Source organism: Lepus europaeus, chromosome 6 (assembly GCF_033115175.1).
Source record: "Lepus europaeus isolate LE1 chromosome 6, mLepTim1.pri, whole genome shotgun sequence".
Lineage (NCBI taxonomy): Eukaryota > Metazoa > Chordata > Mammalia > Lagomorpha > Leporidae > Lepus > Lepus europaeus.
The window spans coordinates 66,373,822-66,395,027 of NC_084832.1; the positions used below are offsets into that span (position 1 = coordinate 66,373,822).

Genomic DNA, 21,206 nt, shown 5'->3' on the forward strand with positions numbered 1-21,206 from the left:
AGAAGGAGAGAGAGAGGGAAAAGGAGAGGCATGATGTAGGCAACAGATGCCCAAGCCATTGGGCCATCTTCTGCTGCCTTCCCAGGCCATCAGCAGGGAGTTGGAACAAAAGTGGAGCAACTGAGACTCAAACAAGCACTCCAATATGGGACGTCAGCATTGCAAGTGGCAACTTAATCCACTACACCACAATGCTGGCACTCTTATTGGGTCTTATTACACATCAAGCCTCTGGTGGACTTGTCATCTATGCAAACATGCTTTATCAATCTTGGATGTCATTAATTCCATAACAGGAGATGCTACAAGATTTGGTAGTATGTTGTCACTGAGGTACTTGTTAGCGAAGATGAAGGTATTGTGAGAGATGTGGAGGAAGCCAAGTAAGACACACAAAAAGGCTGAGGTTCTAAATGTTGTGAGCAAGGCTTTTCATGAAGGCCAAGGGGGCCTACTGCAGGGCTTGACTGTTAGCCCTAAAATAAAATGTAATGTGTGCTTGCTTTTCCTCCTTAGGCTGTATTTAAGACGAAATGAATTGGACAACCCACACAAACGAAAAGCCTGGAAAATCTACAGCTCGTGTTTCTCAGTCGAGATGCACTTCACTCAGACCTAAGGTAATTATCCTGTACCTGGTACTCTTTTTAGTGTACCTCCTCTTATAACACACATCATATGCTTCCCAATCGGTACCACAAATGTTTTCCGAAGCTCTCTATTTGTAGGCACATATACTGACTTTTGTGTATGTATATAATTGTATATAGTTGAGAAATTAAACATTAAAGTGTCAATGGTGATTTTTAAAAAATTCATTTATTTGAAATGCAGAGCAACAGAGAAAGAGTGAGTATGTAAAGGAGAAAAAGAGAGAGAGCATATCTTCCATCCACTGGTTCACTGCTGAAATGGCCACAGGTCCAAGGCCTGGAGCCCAGTACTCCTTCCAGATCTCCTACATGGATGGCAGGGGTCCAGGCACTTCAGCCATCTTCAGTCCCTTCCCAGGCACATTAAGAGGAAGGTGGATCAGAAGCGGAGCAGCTGGGCCTTAATCAGCACTGCAATAGTCCGGGACACCAGTTACAAGCAATGGCTTAACCGGCCACACCGCAATGCTGACCTATATTTCTTTCCTTTTTAAGTAATATACTTCATGGGAAGTTTCCACCTTATGATGAGATAAATGTGGAAGAGAGGTAAATGAACATTAGGTATCATTCTGGATAACTGTGATACCAAACTCTTATATCAAATGATTGATTTTATTGTCTCATCAATATGTATTTACTTACACATTTTTGGGAAAGTATTTAACACTGCTTTGTTTCACATTTGTAACTTCAGATTTTCAGAAAGCTAATTTCTATTTTCTTCCTCTACTTGATTTGCAAACTCTGTTACTAAACATCAGCTCAGCAGCAAAGACTAAAATTTAAACTCAGGAAAGAAAAATGTTTCACACACCAGTCCCCAGCACTGACACACTATTCTCTTGTTCCAAGCACTGCACAGGTAGCTTATGTGACAAACTTCAGTTACACACACACAGCAGGAAGGTAACACAATCTTGGTAAACACAGAGAATAAAGAATTATCAGTAACTTCTTTTTGTGTGCAAAAGACAAAAGAAATACTAAATAATTGGAATTATTTTAAAATCCATCAGTCCTGCTCAAACCAGCTTCATCCATACCTGGGGAACTCTGTGAAGAAGACAGCCCTGTGGCCACAGGGAATCACTTTTTTTTGACTACTGTTACTTTAAGTACTTTTATTAAAATTCATTTTTATTAAAAGTTTTTGTGAGGCCGGTGCTGTGGCTCACTAGGCTAATCCTCTGCCTACGGCGCCAGCACCCTGGGTTCTAGTCTGGTCAGCACCAGTGCCGGATTCTGTCCCAGTTGCTCCTCTTCCAGTCCAGCTCTCTGCTGTGGCCCATGGTCCAAGTGCTTGGGCCCTGCACCCACATGGGAGACCAGGAGGAAGCACCTGGCTCCTGGCTTCAGATCAGCGCAACACACCGGCCATAGCGGCCACCTGGGGGGGGGGGGGTGAACCAACCGAAAAAGGAAGACCTTACTCTTTCTCTCTCTCTCTCATTGTCTAACTCTGCCTGTCAAAAAAAGAAAAGTTTGAGATGACATTTTAAATTTATATTACAGTCAAAGGTTTAATGTTCTACTGAATAAAAAGTTCAAAAAATAAAAAAATAGAAAGACCATAGTCCAGCAGAAAAATAGGCGAGGTCTATAATCAATAACCAAGTGAAAAGATGCCCAACTTCACTCTTATAAAGCAAATTTTAAAAGTCACAGAAGCATTCTTGCCACTGGAGCATATAATTCTTATCAATCTCTTGGTCAAATGTTTAATACAAGCTTTGACAAAACACTGTATTTCAACTGAACTGATACACACAGGTGTATTTTTCTTTTAACCCTTTCCATTTTCCTTTCCTTTCCTTCCTCCTCTATCCTTTTCTTTTTTTTAACTTTAGCTCCCACGTATAAGGGCAAACATGTAGTATTTATCTTTCTTCTATGGCCCCCCGATTTTGATCAACATGATGTCTTTCAGTTCAAACCATTTTGCTGCAAATGATAGGATTTCATTCTTTTTTTATAGCTGAAGAGTATTCCATTGTGGGTATATGCATGTATGTGTATGTACCACATTTTCTATATCCAGTCACCTAATAATGGACACCTTGGTTGACTGCATTTTGGCTAATGTGAACAGGGCTGCCATAAGTATGGTGGAACATGTATCTCTGATAAATTGATTTATCCAGGAGTGGGATTGCTGGTTCCTAGGGCAAATCTATTTCTAGTTTCTAAGGAAATTTCCATACATTTTCCACAGTGGCTGCACTAATCACATTCTCATCAACAGTATAAAATAGTTCCCCTCTGTCAACATCACCAACATTGTTGTTTTCTTTCTTTTGGATAACAGCCATTATGAAAGAGGTGAGCTGATGTCTCATTGTGGTGCAGATTTGCATTTCTCTAATGGCTAGTAATGCTGAGCACTTTTTCATTTATTTGTTGGCCATTTGTACTTTTTTGAAAACTGTTTATTCAAATCCTCTGCCCATTTCTTCAATGAATTGGTTGTTTTCTTATTGTTCAGTTTTTATAGTTGCTGATCTATTTTAGATACTAGCCCTTGTTGGATAAGTAACTTAGAAATATTTCCTCCCAGTCTGTTGGATGTCTCTTCGCTCTGTTGTTTCCTTTGCTGGGCAGAAGCTTCTGAGTTTGATATAAGGCCATTTTGTTTACTTTTGCTTTTGTTACCTGCATTTCAGGTCTCACTCAAGAAGTCATCACCTACTCCATTGCCTCAAAGTGTTTCCCTTGTTTTCTTGTAACAATTTCATAGTCTCAGGTCTTAAATTTAGGTCTTCAATCCAAGTGAGTTGAGTTTTCTATCTGGCAACAGACAGGAACCTAACTTCATTCTATATCCAATTTTGCCATTACCATTTACTGAAAACACTATCCTTTCTCTAATGTTATGTTCTGGTCTGGGCACTTTTGTCAAAAATCAGCTGGCTGTATTCATGGGAATTAAATTCTGGTCTCTCTATTATGTTTCAGTGATCTATGTGCCTGTTTTTATGCCAGTAGCATGCTGCTTTTATTACTATAGCTTTGTAGTAGGCTTTGAAGTCAGACACTGTGATGCCTGCAACTTAAAATTTTTTCCCATGATTGCTTTGTCTACTCTGGGACTTTGTAAAATTCCAAGTGAATTTTTAAGATTTTTTTCTTTAAAGAGTGTCATTGGTATTTTGATAGGAATTGTGTTCAATCTGTAGATTGCTTTGAGTAGTACAGATACCTTAATAATATTCTTTCTATCCACGAGCAAGGAACTTCTCTCTGTGTGTGTGTTCATGATAGATTTTTCACTTCTTTGGTAAATTTATGCATAAATATTCAATTTTTTGATGGCTATTATGAATGGGACTTTTTTCTTGATTTCTCTTGCCCAGTTCATTACTGATGTACAAAAATTTACTTTTTTTGTATGTTGGCTTTCTAACCTTAGACTGTATTCATTTATCAATTCAAATGCTTTTTCCTAGAGTGTTTAGGCTTTTCCATGTACAATATGTCATCCATGTCAACATGGATGTTTTGACTTCCTCCTTTGCAGTTTCAAAGTTCAATTTCTCTTCCCAAATTGTGCCTCAAACTTCCAATACTACATTAAGTAAGAGTAATGAAAGTGGGCATCAAAGCAACTTAAGTCTGCCACACTAGCTTTCTTGGTGGAAATACACTACTACTTTCAGGAAGGGACACGGGTGCTGAAATTGCACCAATGTTAGGAACTTTAAAAAAAAAAGAGGGAAGGAAACTCCAACTTTTAAGAATTTTTTTAAAGACTTATTTATTTGAGAGGCAGTTACAGAGGGAGAGACAGAGAGAGAGAGCTCCAATCCTCTGGTTCACTCCCCAAATGGCCACAATGGCTATAGCTGAACAGATCTAAAGCCAAGAGTCAGGAGCTTCTTCTGGATCTCCCATGTGGGTGCAGGGGTCCAAGCACTTGGGCCATCTTCCACTGGTTTCCCAGGCCATAAACAGGGAGCTGGATTGAAAGTGGGGCAGCCAGGAATTGAACTGGCACCCATTTGGGATACCAGCACTGCAGGCTGAGGCTTAACCTTCTACGCCACAGTGCCAGCCCAAAGATTTATGATTTTAAAATAGATTACAGCTGAGGTTTCTCTTCCCCAACCCTCTGAGATTCATCAAAATTCTGGCAGTCATGAGTCGCCACACTAGTCTGGGTTTCCTTATGTAGAGCACGCTAGTTTAGATCTCTCAGGATACTGCGTTCACATGGCGGGCCCAAAGTGAACAATTCTTTGAGCAACATGAAAAACTTCTGTAATACTAGTTTTCTTAAACAGACACTACTAACTTGGAATAGGATTATCCAAAAGTTAATAGCAAACAATTTAACCACTTTAGAAACATGGAGAGAGATGTGGAGAGTAATCCTACTAGGGAAGATTCTTAAATGCAGTGTACACACACATACACTTTTGTCACCTATGGTGAGATTACTTTACATAAGGAATTCTTGCAGTAAGTGAAATGCTTCTTGCAATAAAACTACCACCTGAAAACATTACTGTACATCACTCTTGACTATTCCTGACTGTTGGTTCTCAGTATAGATACAAAGCACATAAACATGGTGCCAAGTGGCTGAACAGAAGCTAAAAAAGAACCACACAGTTCAATATTCGGCAACACAAGATGTATGACCCAGTATTTGAAGCTTATTACAAGATTACTTCTAGGGGATCTCCCCACAGGGCGAGGAATCTCTGCTATTTCTTCTCCCACTAAAATGGATCCAGAGCAATTAACCAATGTTACCACAGTGAAGAAGTTTGGACCCTGCTGCCTCAGCCGTGTCCTGAGGAGGGTGCTAGTGAGCACCTGCCACAGGGCTGCTTCCACCATCGAAAAACTTCCCAGGGCCGCATGGACCCCCCCTCATGAGAGGGCACAGAGAGCAGAGACTCTACTAGAAGTAGACACCATCTGTTGATATGATCACATTTATCTAGCTTATCCTTTGACCTACCTGATACAAAGAATGATCAGCTCAGTTCATAGCCAACAAAGAAGAGCTAGCCTGGTACTTATCAAAGTAAAGTGCTTGAGAGTCCGTGGAATACTTGAAGATATATCTTCAAGTTAAGGCTCTTTAGAATAAAGGTATCAGCTCTATACATACATAACTCATTCTCTCTTCCTGGAAATTTAAAAACTGGGAAGGAGGAAGGGAGTTCTCTTCCTGGGTGACTCAGAGGCAGTACTCAATGTTGAGGTAAGAGAATGCCCTTCTGGGCCCAGCACTGTGGCTGCGCTGGTAAAGCCACTGCCTGCGGTGCTGGTATCCTAACAGGCATCAATTCCAGTCCCAGCTGCTCCACTTCTGATCCGGCTCTTTGCTATGGCCAGGGAAAGCAATAGAGGATGGGCCAGGTCCTTGGATGGCTGCACCTGCATGGGAGGCCGGTAAGAGGCTCCTGGCTTCAGAGCTCTTGGCCCAGCTCAGGCCATTGCAGCCATTGGGGAATGGGCCTGAGGATAGAGACCATCTCTCTCTCTCTCTCTCTCTCTCTCTCTCTCTCTCTCTCTCTCTGTGTGTGTGTGTGTGTGTGTGTGTCTGCCTGCCTGCCTGCCTCTGCCTATCAAATAAATAAACAACAAAAAAGAGTATGCCCTAAATCCTGCATCTTAACAAATGGAAGAGCAGGTGGTTTTGGGGGATGCTAAAGTCTTCTCCCTCACCACTGATGGGAAAATCACTCTCCTGCTAGAAGCAGAATGCTCAGGCATGGAATAATATTTGATTGGTGTCTTAAAAAATAGGAGCCACCACGATTCTCCAACCAGTAACTACACAAAGACTTTTCTGGAACCGAATGAGGGACAACACCCTTACTCTTTGTACTCCACTCAATTCCTACATTCTTTTGAAACTCTTTTTTTAATTTAATTTTATTTAAGAGACAGAGTGAATAGGACAAAGCTCTCATAAACTGGTTCACTCCCCACATGTCCACAATGATCAGAGGGGAAGCTGGGCACCAGGAACTCAATCCAGGTCTCCCACATGGGTGGCAGGAACTCATTACTTGAGCCATCATCTGCTGTCTCCCAGAGTGCTCATTAGCAAGAACATGGAATCAGGAGCCAGAGCAGGGAACTGAACCCAGACACATTGGTATGGAATGCAAGCAACCTAACCCATGGCTTAATGGTTAGACCAAATACCCGCCCCCTTCGGATATTTTGAACAGAAAAATGTATTGCATCTATTGATAGTTTTGCCAAAAGGGGGGAACTAAAAGAAAAAGGAAACAAAAACTTCAGTGATTTAAAACCTAGAACAGATGACGAAAACCGTATCTTACATGATTTTTCTGATCTCTCCAAATCAGTCGGTGTGTACTAAGAAGGAGGGTCCCAGCATCAAATTTTAACTAGATAACAAAATATTAATAATATATCATGTCTAGATTTACCTTCCCAGAAATCACACAATACTAAATCATATAGACATTTTATAAGTAGGTTTATCACAAATAAAAAAGAAGCAACGCTACACACATCATAAATCTAAGTTATACATGCTACTGTAATTGGTTTGGAGAAAATCAGAAACAACCCTGAAGTGTAACAGCCAGGTAGTTAAATACAATGAGACCCAGGCAGAGGTTAAAAGAATGAGATGAGCAGAGCCAGAAGCTTCCACCACCGCTGTCGGCGTCAAGAGTCATGCCTGTAGTGATGAGCTCTAGCTCCTGGAAACCATCAGTAAAAACTGCTAGAGGATCAAGAAGGGCTTTGTGCGCAACACGCAAGCTGAAGGAATTTTCTATGGGAATTTTCCGATGCTCTGGAGAAGTTAATGTTGGAGGAATTAAGGAATGTCGCTCAGTGTGGTGGTGGCGGCTTTCTGCCAGCTATAAAACAGAATGGCAGTGTGGCAACCCTGCCTGGGATTGTTCATCCATCTGCTGCGTGTCCTGATGTCCATTCAGGCTATGGGTTTGCTGTTGGGAATATTGCAGTCTTTGAGACAAATGACCCTGAAGCAATGGTATCCCTGGTGGTGTTAGATTTGACTTTAGCTGTGGTATCTGCTGATTTAAATGAAAAAGATGCCCAGCCTGTGAAGGAGCAACTTGCCCAAGCTGCGTTTGACCACACCCCTGTTGGCATGGCATCAAAAGCTGTCATTCCAATGACTGCCAAAGACGTGGAGAAGACCTTGGAGATGCATATGAACTGGTCCCTACAAGAATGCTATGGCTGAAGATGAGATTTTCAATGAGTATGCTGCTAAGAAAATGAGCTTCAACCATAAGGGACAAGTGTGCATGATGACCCACAGTGGCAGCAGAGGCGTGGGCCACCAATAGCCTCAGATGCACTGGCAGTTGTGCAAAAGGCCAGAAAGACAGACAAGACTACAGTAAATGACCATCAGCTGGCTAGTGCTCAAATCACTTCTGCAAGTCAGGCCTGCCTAAAGGGAATAGTAGTGGCTGGGAACCACACCGGCTCAACTGCTCTTCCATGACTTTCTCAACCCACTGGGTATTGTCGTGGATTCGTTCTGAGAGGAGGAGTCATCACGCAGACACCAGGAGTCAGGTGATAATGGGCCAGAGGTGAGCAGCCTGTAGACTCATTAATTTCAGCAGGTACAGCAGCTTCTATAACTGAGGCAGCCAATCCAGTCAAGGGGCAGTTTAAGACCTAACCAATCACAGCCTGTTGTTGCCAGGCAGGCTCCATTCTCCATTGCCAGGTGGGTTCCAAAGCCATTCCTGAGTAACTGACGCTTGCTTGCCAGCAGCCACCTTGGCATGGCCTTCTCATTCCACCACATTTCCCCCTTTTCGTTTATTTTTGAGCAACGGGAGGCATGCTTCTTGGCCATACCATTGTTGACCCCGTTTCCATATGGTCTCCGTACGTGGCTGTGCCTGTCTTAGGTTGTCCCCCAGGGGATCTTACCCGTCATTGACTAACCAGCCCTCAAAACAAGAGACCACAGGAGTGCTTGCTCAGATGGGGGTAGGAATGAGGAACAATGGAAATCAGGAATGGCGTGACTGCACACAGGCTGTGAGCCGTTTGAGTGGCTGACCAGAGCTAGTGGGGTATAAAGCAGTAGTGGATATGGCTATGGGCAGTTACTCAGGGAAGGATGATAGGGCAGGGGCTTGACAGTCGGTAGCAGGTGCATCCGCTAACAAGGCGGACTCTCAGTCTTGTTCAGCAGGTTCTGGTTGACTGTCAGTTGCAGGCTTGATGTTTCTGGCTGGTACCCAAATGGGCTGCCCCACATTCTCTAGAAAGACACAAGCATATCTTCGGCCCTTGTTATCAGAAGCCTTTCTACGGGCATTGGAATCCAGGGCCTGAATTCTGCATCCGCTCAGACATTAATGGCAAACATGCAGGTGGGATGGGGTCTAGCAGCTGCCTTTAGAGCCTGGGGTGCCCAGGGATGGCCACAAACATGGGTATCCTTACTGGGTGCAGATGGGATGACCTCGCATGGGTTATCGCCTCGAGGTCGTCTAAGTTCTTCCCGCGGATATTTGGGGGGTGGCTGACTGGGCACTGCTGTCTTGTCTGCTGTCCTGTCATTTTCACTGTCAGAGCTCTCTCTCCCTCAGTCATCAACTGTTGCCTGTGAGGCAGCGGCCTGGAGTGACAGGCTCTTATCACTCACAGATTCATTACGTTTGGTAATCTGGGTGAGCTTCTGAGAGGGGGGTATCTTTCCCATGTTTGAGCACTTAAGAACGGCACGCCACACCAACTCTAGCCAAAGGAAAGAGATCCACAGCACTGCTGCCATAACAAAATCAATTCCTAGCAACTCAGTGGCTGATGGCATTCTGCAGGGGGTTCGCTACATTAGACAGACAATGGTGTATCAGATCCTAAGTATGTCCTGTGCTTAGTGGGGGACTTCCTCGATTCGTTAGGTCAAGGCCGTATGCCCACACGTGTCTCTGGAACATCACCTCAATAGAGTGAAGGAAGATGACTTGGTTCCGAATTCTGGGATGATCAGTCCCTTATGTGAATTCGCCTGGTGAACCGAAAGTAAAAGGAGGAGCCGAGAAGCGGTGTTACGCTTCTGGGTGGTGTGTGCCTAACCTGGGGTCACTTCAACCACGGACAAGGACAAGGGAAGGGGTTTAGGAGGGGGTTCTGTGCTCACCCTCACAGAACTGAACAGCACACAAAACACCGAGGGGCCTATTTGCTGATATCAAGGGGAGGGGACCTCGCTGAGTCTGACACACTGTCTCTCAGTCACATTGGGCGCCAGACGTTGCTGTGGATTCATTCTGAGGAGGAGGAGCATGGTGGGGACAAGAGGTGCGGAGTCACCACACAGTCTCCAGGAGTCAGGAGAAAGTGGGCCAGATGTGGGGAACAACTGCCAGCAGGCTGGAAACAGCAAACAGGCCATCACACTTGGGTTGACTGCCGTTATCAAAGTGTGGGACCTTGACCAAGGGCGCTGCTGGACATCACCAATGCTCACAGAGGAGAACTGGCCTGAAAGGCGCTTCAGACACCAGATGCAAGACCCAGCAGGTTACAAAGTGTGCAGCTCTAACTGCTTCAGGAGCAAGTGCTGTAAAATAATCTTCCACAAGAATCCAAACTGCCCCCATTTAGAAAGGGAAGAATATGTTCCATTGTGCCAAAGATTTGTAATAAAATCTATTAGAGGACTGGTGAAAGGAGTAAAGAAATTGCCTTGCTCTATCATATGATCTTTTTATTTATTTATTTGAGAGACAGAGTTAGAGAGAGAGGGAGAGGGTGAGGGAGAGAGAGAGAGAGAGAGAATCTTCCAACCACTGGTTCACTCCCCAAATGGCTGCAACAGCCAGCGCTAGGCCAGGCTCAAGCCAGGAGTTTTATCCGGGTCTCCCACATGCATTCCAGGGCCCAAGCACTTGGGCCATCTTCTGCTGCTTTCCCAGGTGCATTAGCAGAGAGCTGCATTGGAAGTGGAGCTGCTGAGATTTGAGTGGCATCCCTAAGGACTAATATGGAGCACTCATACAAATCAATGAGAAAATAGCCTGTAATCCACTAGAGGAATGTACAAAGACTATTAATAGAAACTTCCCAGAAAAGGAACATAAACACTCTTATAAACACATTAATAAATGCCCAAGCTTCACTGACAATAAGATAAATACAAAGAACATCAAAATACCCCTCTTCTTTTTAAAAATCGATTTTATTGGAGAGGCAGAGAGACAAGGAGAGACAGCAATCAATCTCCTGTGTGTGTATAATACTTTAAAAAGAAAACTCATGAACACACACAAATACACACAAGAACAGTTATGGATGGAGATTCAATCAATGACACTGAGACAACAGTGTTGCTAAGTAGTGGGGGAAAAAAGTTCAACTTATACCTAAACATACTGCAGCAAAGTAAACTCTGGATGGATCAAATATTAGGGCCAAAAACAGAAAGAAAAATTATAAAAACAACAGAAATGCATGCAATGACTGGGCTGGGCCAGGCCAAAGCAGGGAGAATTTGGTCTCCCGTGTGGGTGGCAGAGACCCAACCACTTGAGTCCCTACATGCTCCCGCCCAGAGTGTGCATTAGCAGGAAGCTGGAACTGGGAGCAGAGACAGGTCTCAAACCTAGCCACTCCAAAGTGGGATGGAGGCTTATTCAGCTGTGTCTTATCTAGCAGGCCAAGCAACCACCCTGATCCCCCTTTTCACCCCTAAGACTGGCAAAGATCCAAAAGTTTGATAGCACTGGCTGGTGACTAAAGGGACAACCTCTGTGGAGAAAAATGTGTTAATATCTATAAAAATTACAAATACACACATCGTTTGACCCAAGGATATTTGGAACTTGCTACAGATGAATTCATACTTGGGCAAGATAATATCGGGCTATCCATTGCTGTTTCTAAGAGCAAAGACTGAAAATAATTCAAATGGCATTCATTTGATTTATAAGCATTCATTAAAAAGAATTCATAGGCATTCATTAAAAAGAATATGGAGAATTTTTATGTACTTACAGTAGTCAATAAAACCTAAAATGCTACTGATTGTAACACGCATCTTGCTTTCATAATTGTTAAAATGTGAAAAAAGTGTGCTTAGAAACAATGACATTCAGTATATTCTCCAGATAATCAACTGGAAAAAGCAGCTTCAAAATAGGAAGCACAGGATACTACACATCTATATTTTAAAAAGTAAAAAACAGTATGTTCCACACAAATACCTGTGTGTGACACATATGCACAGCTCTGTAGAATGAGACACTTGGGAGAACAAGGTGACCAAAAGACAAGGGTGGGAAGGAGACTTCTAACTCTCTGGACTGAATCTAAACGTCCACCTCAGATCCCAATGTTGATGCCCTAAGGCCACTGTGATGGTATTTGGAGATGGAAGATGGTGCCTGTGTAAGGTCACCAGAGGGGTCCATGACAGATATGTGCTCTTTTTTTTGTTTTAAGATTTGGGTTTTTTATTTGAAAGGTAGAATTACAGAGAGAGAAGGGGAGAGAGAGACAGAGAGGTCTTCCATCTACTGGTTCACTCCCTAGATGGCCACGTTGGCTAGGGCTGCACCAGGCTGAAGCTAGGAGCTTCTTCTGGGTCTCCCACATGGATACAGGGGTCCAAGCACTTGGGCCATCTTCTGCATTAGCAGAAAAGGGCATTAGCAGGGAGCTCGATAGCAAGTGGAGCAGCTACAAATTCAACCAACCCCATATGCGATGCTGGCGCTGCAGGCAGAGGCTTAACCTGCTACGCCAACAGCACTGGCCCCTGGATTAGTGCCCTTCCAAGCAGAGGAAGAGACATGAGAGCTCTCTCTACACGCATGAATGTAGGGAAGGCCTAGTGAACACACAGTGAACCGGTGGTTGTCCACAAGCGCCAGGAACAGGACCACAAAGAAACACAGAAACACGGCCATCAATACCAAAGAAGCTAAAGGAAGAAAAACTCCCAGTAAAAGCTCACAGGAAATTCAAAGCATATATTAGAAATATCTCTGGAGAAATGGCAGGGCAAAGTTACTACTTATAAATAGTCACATTTAACGTTGATGGCCTCAACTCTCCAGGTAAAAGACACAGATTGGCTAAATGGATTAAGGAACAAAACCCATCTATTTGCTGCTTACAAGAAACACATCTTACCAACAAAGATGCATGCAGACTGAAAGTGAAATGTTGGAAAAAGATATTCCTTGCCAACAGAAACCAAAAAAAAGCTGGCATAGCCATATTAATATCAGACAAAATTAACTTTAACACAAAAACTGCTAAAAGAGACAAAGAGGGGCACTATATAATGATTAAGGGATCAATTCAACAGGAATATGAAACTACTATAAATGTATATGCACCTAATTACAGGGCACCGGTTTATTTAAAAGATATGTTAAGGGACTTAAAGGGAGACTTAGACTCCAATACAATAGTACTGGGGGAATTCAATACTCCACTCTCAGAAACAGATCAACTGGACAGAAGATCAACAAGGAAACAGCAGATTTAATTGACACTATAGCCCAAATGGATCTAACAGATATCTACGAAACTTTCAATCCTACATTTAAAGAATTTACATTTTTCTCAGCAGTGCATGGAACCTACTTTAGGATTGACCCCATACTAGGCCACAAAGCAAGCCTCAGCAAATTCAAAAGAATTAGAATCATACCATGCAGCTTCTCAGACCACAGTGGAATGAAGCTGCAAATTAGCAACTCAGGCATCCCTAGAGCATATGCAAACACAGGCATATGCGGAACAACATGTTCCTGAATGAACACTGGATCACAGAAGAAATCAAAAAAGAAATCAAAAACTTTCTGGAAGCAAATGAGGATAACACCACAACATATCAAAACTTATGGGATACAGCAAAAGCAGTGATAAGAGGAAAGTTTATAGCAACAGAGTCCTACATCAAGAAATTGGAAAGGCACCAAATAAATGAGCTTTCAATGTAGCTCAAGAATCTAGAAAACCTGCAGCAAACCATACCCAAATCTAGTAGGAGAAGAGAAATAATTAAAATCAGAGAAGAAATCAACAGGATTGAATCCAGAAAAAAAAAAATTACAAAAAAAGTCAGCCAAACGAAGAGCTGGTGTTTTGAAAAAATTAACAAAATTGACACACCATTGGTCCAACTAACTAAAAAAAGAAAAGACTCAAATGAATAAAATCAGAGATGAAAAAGGAAACGTAACAACAGACACCACAGAAATAAAAAGAATCATCAGAAATTACTACAAGGACTTGTATGCCAGCAAACAGGGAAATCTATCAGAAATGGATAGATTCCTGGACACATACAACCTACCTAAATTGAACCAGGAAGACATAGAAAACCTAAACAGACCCATAACTGAAACAGAAACTGAAACAGTAATAAAGGCCCTCCCTACAAAAAAAGCCCAGGACCAGATGGATTCACTGCTGAATTCTACCAGATATTTAAAGAAGAACTAACTCCAATTCTTCTCAAACTATTCAGAACAATCAAAAGAGAGGGAATGCTCCCAAATTCTTTCTATGAAGCCAGCTTCACCTTAATCCCAAAGCCGGAAACAGATGCAGCATTGAAAGAAAATTACAGACCAATATCCCTGATGAACATAGATGCAAAAATCCTCAAAATTCGGGCCAATAGAATGCAACAACACACCAGAAAGATCATCCACCCAGACCAAGTGGGATTTATCCCTGGTATGCAGGGATGGTTCAATGTTCACAAATCAATCAATGTGATACACCACATTAACAAACTACAGAAGAAAAACCATATGATTACCTTAACAGATGCATTGAAAGCATCTGATAAAATACAACACCCTTTCATGATGAAAACTCTAAGCAAACTGGGTATAGAAGGAACATTCGTCAATACAATCAAAGCAATTTATGAAAAACCTACGGCCAGCATCCTATTGAATGGGGAAAAGTTGGAAGCATTTCCACTGAGATCTGGTACCAGACAGGGATGCCCACTCTCACCACTGCTATTCAATATAGTTCTGGAAGTTTTAGCCAGAGCTATTAGGCAAGAAAAAGAAATTAAAGGGATACAAATTGGGAAGGAAGAAGTCAAACTATCCCTCTTTGCAGATGGTATGATTCTTTATTTAGGGGATCCAAAGAACTCTACTAAGAGACTACTGGAACTCCTCGAAGAGTTTGGCAAAGTAGCAGGATACAAAATCAATGCACAAAAATCAACAGCCTTTATATATACAGGCAATGCCACGCTGAGAGAGAACTTCGAAGATCAATCCCATTCACAATAGCCACAAAAACAATCAAATACCTTGGAATAACCTTAGCCAAGGACATTAAAGGTTTTTATGATGAGAATTACAAAATCTTAAAGAAACAGAAGAGGATACCAAAAAGTGGAAAAATCTTCCATGTTCATGGATTGGAAGAATCAGTATCATCAAAATGTCCATTCTCTCAAAAGCAATTTATACATTCAATGCGATACCAGTCAAAATACCAAAGACATTCTTCTCAGATCTGGAAAAAATGACGCTGAAATTCATATGGAGACACAGGAGACCTCGAATAGCTAAAGCAATCTTGTACAACAAAAACAAAGCCAGAGAAATCAAAATACCAGATTTGAGGACATACTACAGGGCAGTCGTAATCAAAACAGCATGGTACTGGTACAGAAACAGATGGATAGACCAATGGAACAGAATAGAAACACCAGAAATCAATCCAAACTTCCTCAGCCAACTTATATTTGTTCAAGGATCTAAACCCAATTCCTGGAGTATGGACAGTCTATTCAATAAATGGTACTAGAAAAACTGGATTTCCACATGCAGAAGCATGAAGCAAGATCCCTACTTTACACCTTACACCAAAAATCCACTCAACATGGATTAAAGATCTAAATCTACGACCCAACACCATCAAATTATTAGAGAACATTGGAGGGCCGGCGCTGCGGCTCAATAGGCTAATCCTCCGCCTGTGGTGCTGGCACCCCAGGTTCTAGTCCCAGTCAGGGCACCAGATTCTGTCCCGGTTGCCCCTCTTCCAGGCCAGCTCTCTGCTGTGGGCCAGGAGTGCAGTGGAGGATGGCCCAAATGCTTGGGCCCTGCACCCGCATGGGAGACCAGGAGAAGCACCTGGCTCCTGGCTTCGGATCAGCGTGGTGCGCCGGCCGCAGCGGCCATTGGAGGGTGAACCAACGGCAAAGGAAGACCTTTCTCTCTGTCTCTCTCTCTCACTGTCCACTCTGTCAAAAAAAATAATAAATAAAAAAAATTTTTTAAAATAGAGAACATTAGAGAAACCCTGCAAGATACAGGTACCAGCAAAGTCTTCTTGGAAAAGATCCCGGAGGCACTGGCAGTCAAAGCCAAAATTAACAACTGGGATTGCATCAAATTGAGAAGTTTCTGTACTTCAAAAGAAACAGGAAAGTGAAGAGGCAACTGACAGAATGGGAAAAAAATATTTGCAAACTATGCAACAGATAAAGGATTAATAACCAAAATCTACAAAGAGATCAAGAAACTCCACAACAACAAAAAAAAAACCCACTTAAGAGATGGGCCAAAGGCCTCAATAAACATTTTTCAAAAGAGGAAATTGAAACGGCCAACAGACACATGAAAAAATGTTCAGGATCACTAGCAATCAGGGAAATGCAAATCAAAACCACAATGAGGTTTCACCTCACCCCAGTTAGAATGGCTCATATACAAAAATCAACCAACAACAGATGCTGGTGAGGATGTGGGGAAAAAGGGACACTAACCCACTGTTGGTTGGAATGCAAACTGGTTAAGCCACTATGGAAGTCAGTCTGGAGATTCCTCAGAAACCTGAACATAACCCTACCATACAACCCAGCCATCCCACTCCTTGGAATTTACCCAAAGGAAATTAATTTGGCAAACAAAAAAGCGGTCTGCACCTTAATGTTTAGTGCAGCTCAATTCACAATAGCTACTAAGACTTGGAATCAACCTAAATGCCCATCAACAGTAGACTGGATAAAGAAATTATGGGATATGTACTCCATAGAATACTATACAGCAGTAAAAAAAGAAAGAAAGAAATCCGGTCATTTGCAACAAAATGGAGGAATCCTGAAAACATCATGCTGAGTGAAATAAGCCAGTCCCAAAGGGACAAATATCATCTGTTCTCCCTGATCGGCGACAACTAACCAAGCACCAAAAAGGAAATCTGTTGAAGTGAAATGGACACTATGAGAAACAATGACTTGATCAGCCCTTGACCTGACTGTTGATGAACAACTTAATACTTTACCCCTTTTACTATTTTTTTTCTTCTACTTAATACTACTGGTTGAACTCTGTAATTAACACTCAATTATTCTTAGGTGTTTAAATTTAACTGAAAAGTGATCTCTGTTAAATATAAAAGTGGGAATAAGAGAGGGAGGAGAGGCACAATTTGGGACATTAATGGTAGAGTTAGAAACGTGCCAGGGGATTCCAATTCAATCCCTTCAAGGTGGAAAATACCAAGGCCATCTCACTAGTCCAAGTGATCAATTTCAGTTCACAACTGATCATAATGATAGGTCTAAGAGTCAAAGAGATCACATAAACAAGACTAGTGTGTGCTAATACTAACTGATAGAATAAGGAGAGAACAATGCAACATAGGAAGCGAGATACACAGCAGACTCATAGAATGGCAGATGTCCTACACAGCACTCTGGACTCAGAATTAGCATTCGGATCTGGCTGAGGAAATCAAAACACTCAGGAAAAAAAAATGACCTAAATAAAAGATCTCTGCGAGTAAAATCCCAGTGGGAAGAACAGGCCATGAAAGAAGGGGGTACCTTTCTCTAAAGGGAGGAGAGAACTTCTAGTTTGACTATGATCTTGTCTAAATAAGATAGGAGTTGGCGAACTCAAAAGGCTTCCATAGCCTTGACAACTCATGACAAGAGCCTAGGGAGATTACTGACGCCATAATCAAGAGTGTCAATTTGTTAAGTCAACAACAGGAGTCACTGTGTACTTACTCCCCATGTAGGATCTCTGCTCTTAATGTGTTGTACAATGTGAATTAATGCTATAACTAGTACTCAAACAGTATTTTACACTTTGTGTTTCAGTGTGGGTGCAAACTGTTGAAATCTTTACTTAATATATACGTTAGTATATATTTGATCTTCTGTATATAAAGAGAATTGAAAATCAATCTTGATGCGAATTGAATGGGAGAGGGAGCAAGAGATGGGAGGGTTGCGGGTGGAGGGAAGTTATAGGGGGAAAAGCCATGTACTCCATACACTGTACTTTGGAAATTCATATTTATTAAATAAAAGTTTAAAAAAAAAGTTTTTGGGGCCAGCACCGTGGCTTAACAGGCTAATCCTCCACCTTGCGGTGCTGGCACACCGGGTTCTAGTCCTGGTTGGGGTGCCGGATTCTATCCCGGTTGCTCCTCTTCCAGGCCAGCTCTCTGCTATGGCCCGGGAGGGCAGTGGAGGATGGCCCAAGTCCTTGGGCCCTGCACCTGCATGGGAGACCACGAGAAGCACCTGGCTCCTGGCTTCGGATAAGCGCGAAGCGCCGGCCGCAGCGGCCATTGGAGGGTGAACCAACGGCAAAAAGGAAGACTTTTCTCTCTGTCTCTCTCACTATCCACTCTGCCTGTCCAAAAAAAAAAAAAAGTTTTTGGGATCAAACTTTTAACTCTCATAATTTGTCATTATCTTTGAAAATTATATAAGTAAAAAAGTTTTTAAGTTGGAACCCAAGAGAATAAATCAAACTCCTTAATTTCTGTGAAAAGCAAGAGTACATTGCTATCTTCTATGAATTCTAATGATCAGAAATTAGAATTTACCATAAGAAGATGTGCTTGTATACTTTCTAGGGGTATTTAGTTATGTCAAAAACTGTAAGGCTGGTCCCATTTACAAGGCTACCTTATGACATAAACTCTAAGGAAAGTATTTTAGTGAGTATCCAATTCTTACAAGTAATAATGGGATGCTACTGTGTTTAAAATCATATAGAGCAGACATTGGGTCTAGCAGTTAGGCTACCAGTTAAGACGCTCACTTCCCACATCAGACTGTTTGAGTTTGATGCCCAGCTCCAGCTCCTGACTCCAGCTTCCTGCTAACAGAGTCCCTGGGAGCCAGTGGTGATGGCTCGAGTAACTGGGTTCCGCCACCCACACGAGTTGAGACACCAGCTTCTTTCTTCAGTTCCCACGCTGGCCCAGCCATTTGCGGACACTGGGAAGTGAACCAGCAGTTGGGAGCTTGCTGATTCGCTCTGCCTCTCAAATAAATAAATCTGTAAATTTTTTTAATTCCCCTTTCCAAAAGCAAATATTTTATTAACTTGAGAGTACATGGTGTTGCATTAGAACATGAGTTCTGATTAAGAAATGCTGTGTTTTATCTTACTGCAATCCAAGCAGAAGGATGTAAATTTCAAGCTCAAACCAGAGTATGTTCCATTGCTATGTTAATCAACAATATGCAGACGTAAAATCTTGCTGCCTTAAGTGAAGAGATTGTGTAATAGTTCCCTTCAGGGGTTCCAGGGGATTCTGATCTAAACCTGACAGACAAGTTACTGCTGGTTTGCTTTACCACTCAGAGTTAGAATAATTTCAACTACTTAAAAGTTCATCAAACTTGGGCACTCACTGAATAACTTATCTTATTTTTCACGTTATTTCTTATGAAACTAATACATAATACTAAAAATCTGGAAAACATTTAAAGGAAAGTCTAAAATAGAAAATGAAATCATTCCTATCCATAGAAGCCAGAGTTTATATATATATATATATATATATATACATACACACAGTGTATATTTATATGCATGTACACTCTAGAAATGAGACCAGGATATTTATAGTTTTATAGCTTTTTTTTTTTTTTTTTACTTAGCAACCTATACTAGCAATCCCTATGCTAACTAGGGCATGCTGTAATATAATAAACCAATCTCCGCAGCAGGCATTCAGATTGCCTTTGGTTTTCCTGTCTATGTGACTGTAACCATCATGCACTATAGCCAATGCTATAGCCAATGCTATGAGTATCTTCAAATGTAGTTTTCTTATGCATCCCTGACTCTCTCCCAAGGGTAAATTCCTAAAAGTGAAATAGCCGAAAGAGAACATTCGGTAAATCTGGTATATGCTGCCAACTTGCCACTTTATGCATTACTAATCTTCTTAACATTGTTTTCTAATTAGCTGAGGCCACAGAAGCATCTGTGAATTGAAACAAATGACCTGTCTACACTGCTTAAGGAAACCACACATTACCCAGGCATAATGGGCCCACAAAAGCTGTGCCTGTACAGACAAGCGCACACACACTGATTTGCCAGGGGCACCGGGGTGTGGACAGAGCACAGGCCACTGGATCTGGCTTGGAATTGCAGCTCCATCAGTGCCTGCTTGTGTGGCCCTGGACGGCTCAGTTTTCTCAGCTATCCACCGCAGGTCTCTGTGTCCACATCTTTGAGCAGATTTGCCACATAAAGGCATCTGGCACTGGTGACTGCTCTCTGCTGAAGTGCTGTGGCCCAGTGAACAACACAGCTTTAAGTCCCACCTCTCCTGCTACTCTGTGGATCCTAGGAAAGTCCCTTGGATCTCTAAGAGATATTTTCTTAATGAAATACTCAGCTAGTACACCTGTTGCAAGGAATAAATGAGGTCATAAATATAAAGCTCCAAGCACATGGGAGGCACTTTAGTTATTCTGGTTTTTTAAAAATGGGTTTCACACTCACAATGAACCAGAAGGTACAGGATGACCAGTCTGTCCAGGGAGTGTGTTGGGACGCAAAGCCCGGAAGGCTGAGCCTTCTCCTTCCAGACGGGAGGCTGACTTGACCAGCCCTGCACACCAATGTGCACACTGCTATGTCTTCGGTAGCACGTGAGGTACTGACACGTGAGCACGCTGAAAACATTTACGAACCAAACGGCCAGGAAGGAGAAGTGGCAGCTGAACACTTCCGGAAACTAACAGTGTTCGTGAGTAAATGGGTTTAAGAAAAAAACTTTTTTTCCCCTTCATCCTAGTTTACACATTCCACCCAAGCCAGGACGTCGTGTGGTTTCACCGAAATCGTTCCTTAACACTGCCTATTTCTTCTGTTTGCACAGGCAGCTCCGGAGACGCACGGGGGCACCCCCTCGCTACATCACCCCCAACACACTGGCTCCCAACTCCGTCCGCGCTACAGGACTCACACACAGGAACCGGCAAACAGGAACCCGAGCCGCGGGCCCTGCGGCCTCCTCCGGAACCCGTCCCGGGCCGCCCCGCCGCTCTGCGGGGACAGAGTCGGGAGGCGGCAGTGCCCGCACCCAACGTCAGCGCCGGCGGAACGGGGCCGTCCCGGAACGGCGCCGAGCCCCGGCGTCCCGAGCGCGGCCCCGGGCACCGCGCCGTCGGCTCGGCCCGGCAGAGGCAGGCGCCCAGCGCCCCAGGCCGCCGGCGGAGAGACCCGAGCGCCGCCGCCCCGGCCTCGCCGACGACCCAGAGCCAGGCCGAGCCGGTCACGCCGGGCCCGCCAA

At 42.9% G+C, this 21,206-nt stretch overlaps 1 protein-coding gene and 1 pseudogene across 43 annotated transcripts in view; one reads left to right on the forward strand and one right to left on the reverse strand.

The window, feature by feature from the left end:
* LOC133761682 (phosphatidylinositol 3,4,5-trisphosphate 3-phosphatase TPTE2-like) overlaps nucleotides 1-21,006 on the forward strand; it is a 99,190-nt gene extending 78,184 nt beyond the window's left edge. For 42 of the 43 annotated variants that reach the window (XM_062194270.1, XM_062194303.1, XM_062194275.1 and 39 more), the window contains 2 exons: nucleotides 517-620; nucleotides 20,793-21,006. In XM_062194270.1, the coding sequence (XP_062050254.1) occupies nucleotides 517-619 (103 nt within the window). In that variant the 3' untranslated portion in view covers nucleotide 620; nucleotides 20,793-21,006. Of the gene's footprint in view, nucleotides 1-516; nucleotides 621-20,559; nucleotides 20,661-20,792 lie in introns of all 43 variants that reach the window. The other variant, XR_009866214.1, reaches the window with a different exon arrangement.
* Nucleotides 1-21,206, reverse strand: part of LOC133761687 (cellular tumor antigen p53-like) — a 44,299-nt pseudogene that overhangs the window by 22,942 nt on the left and 151 nt on the right.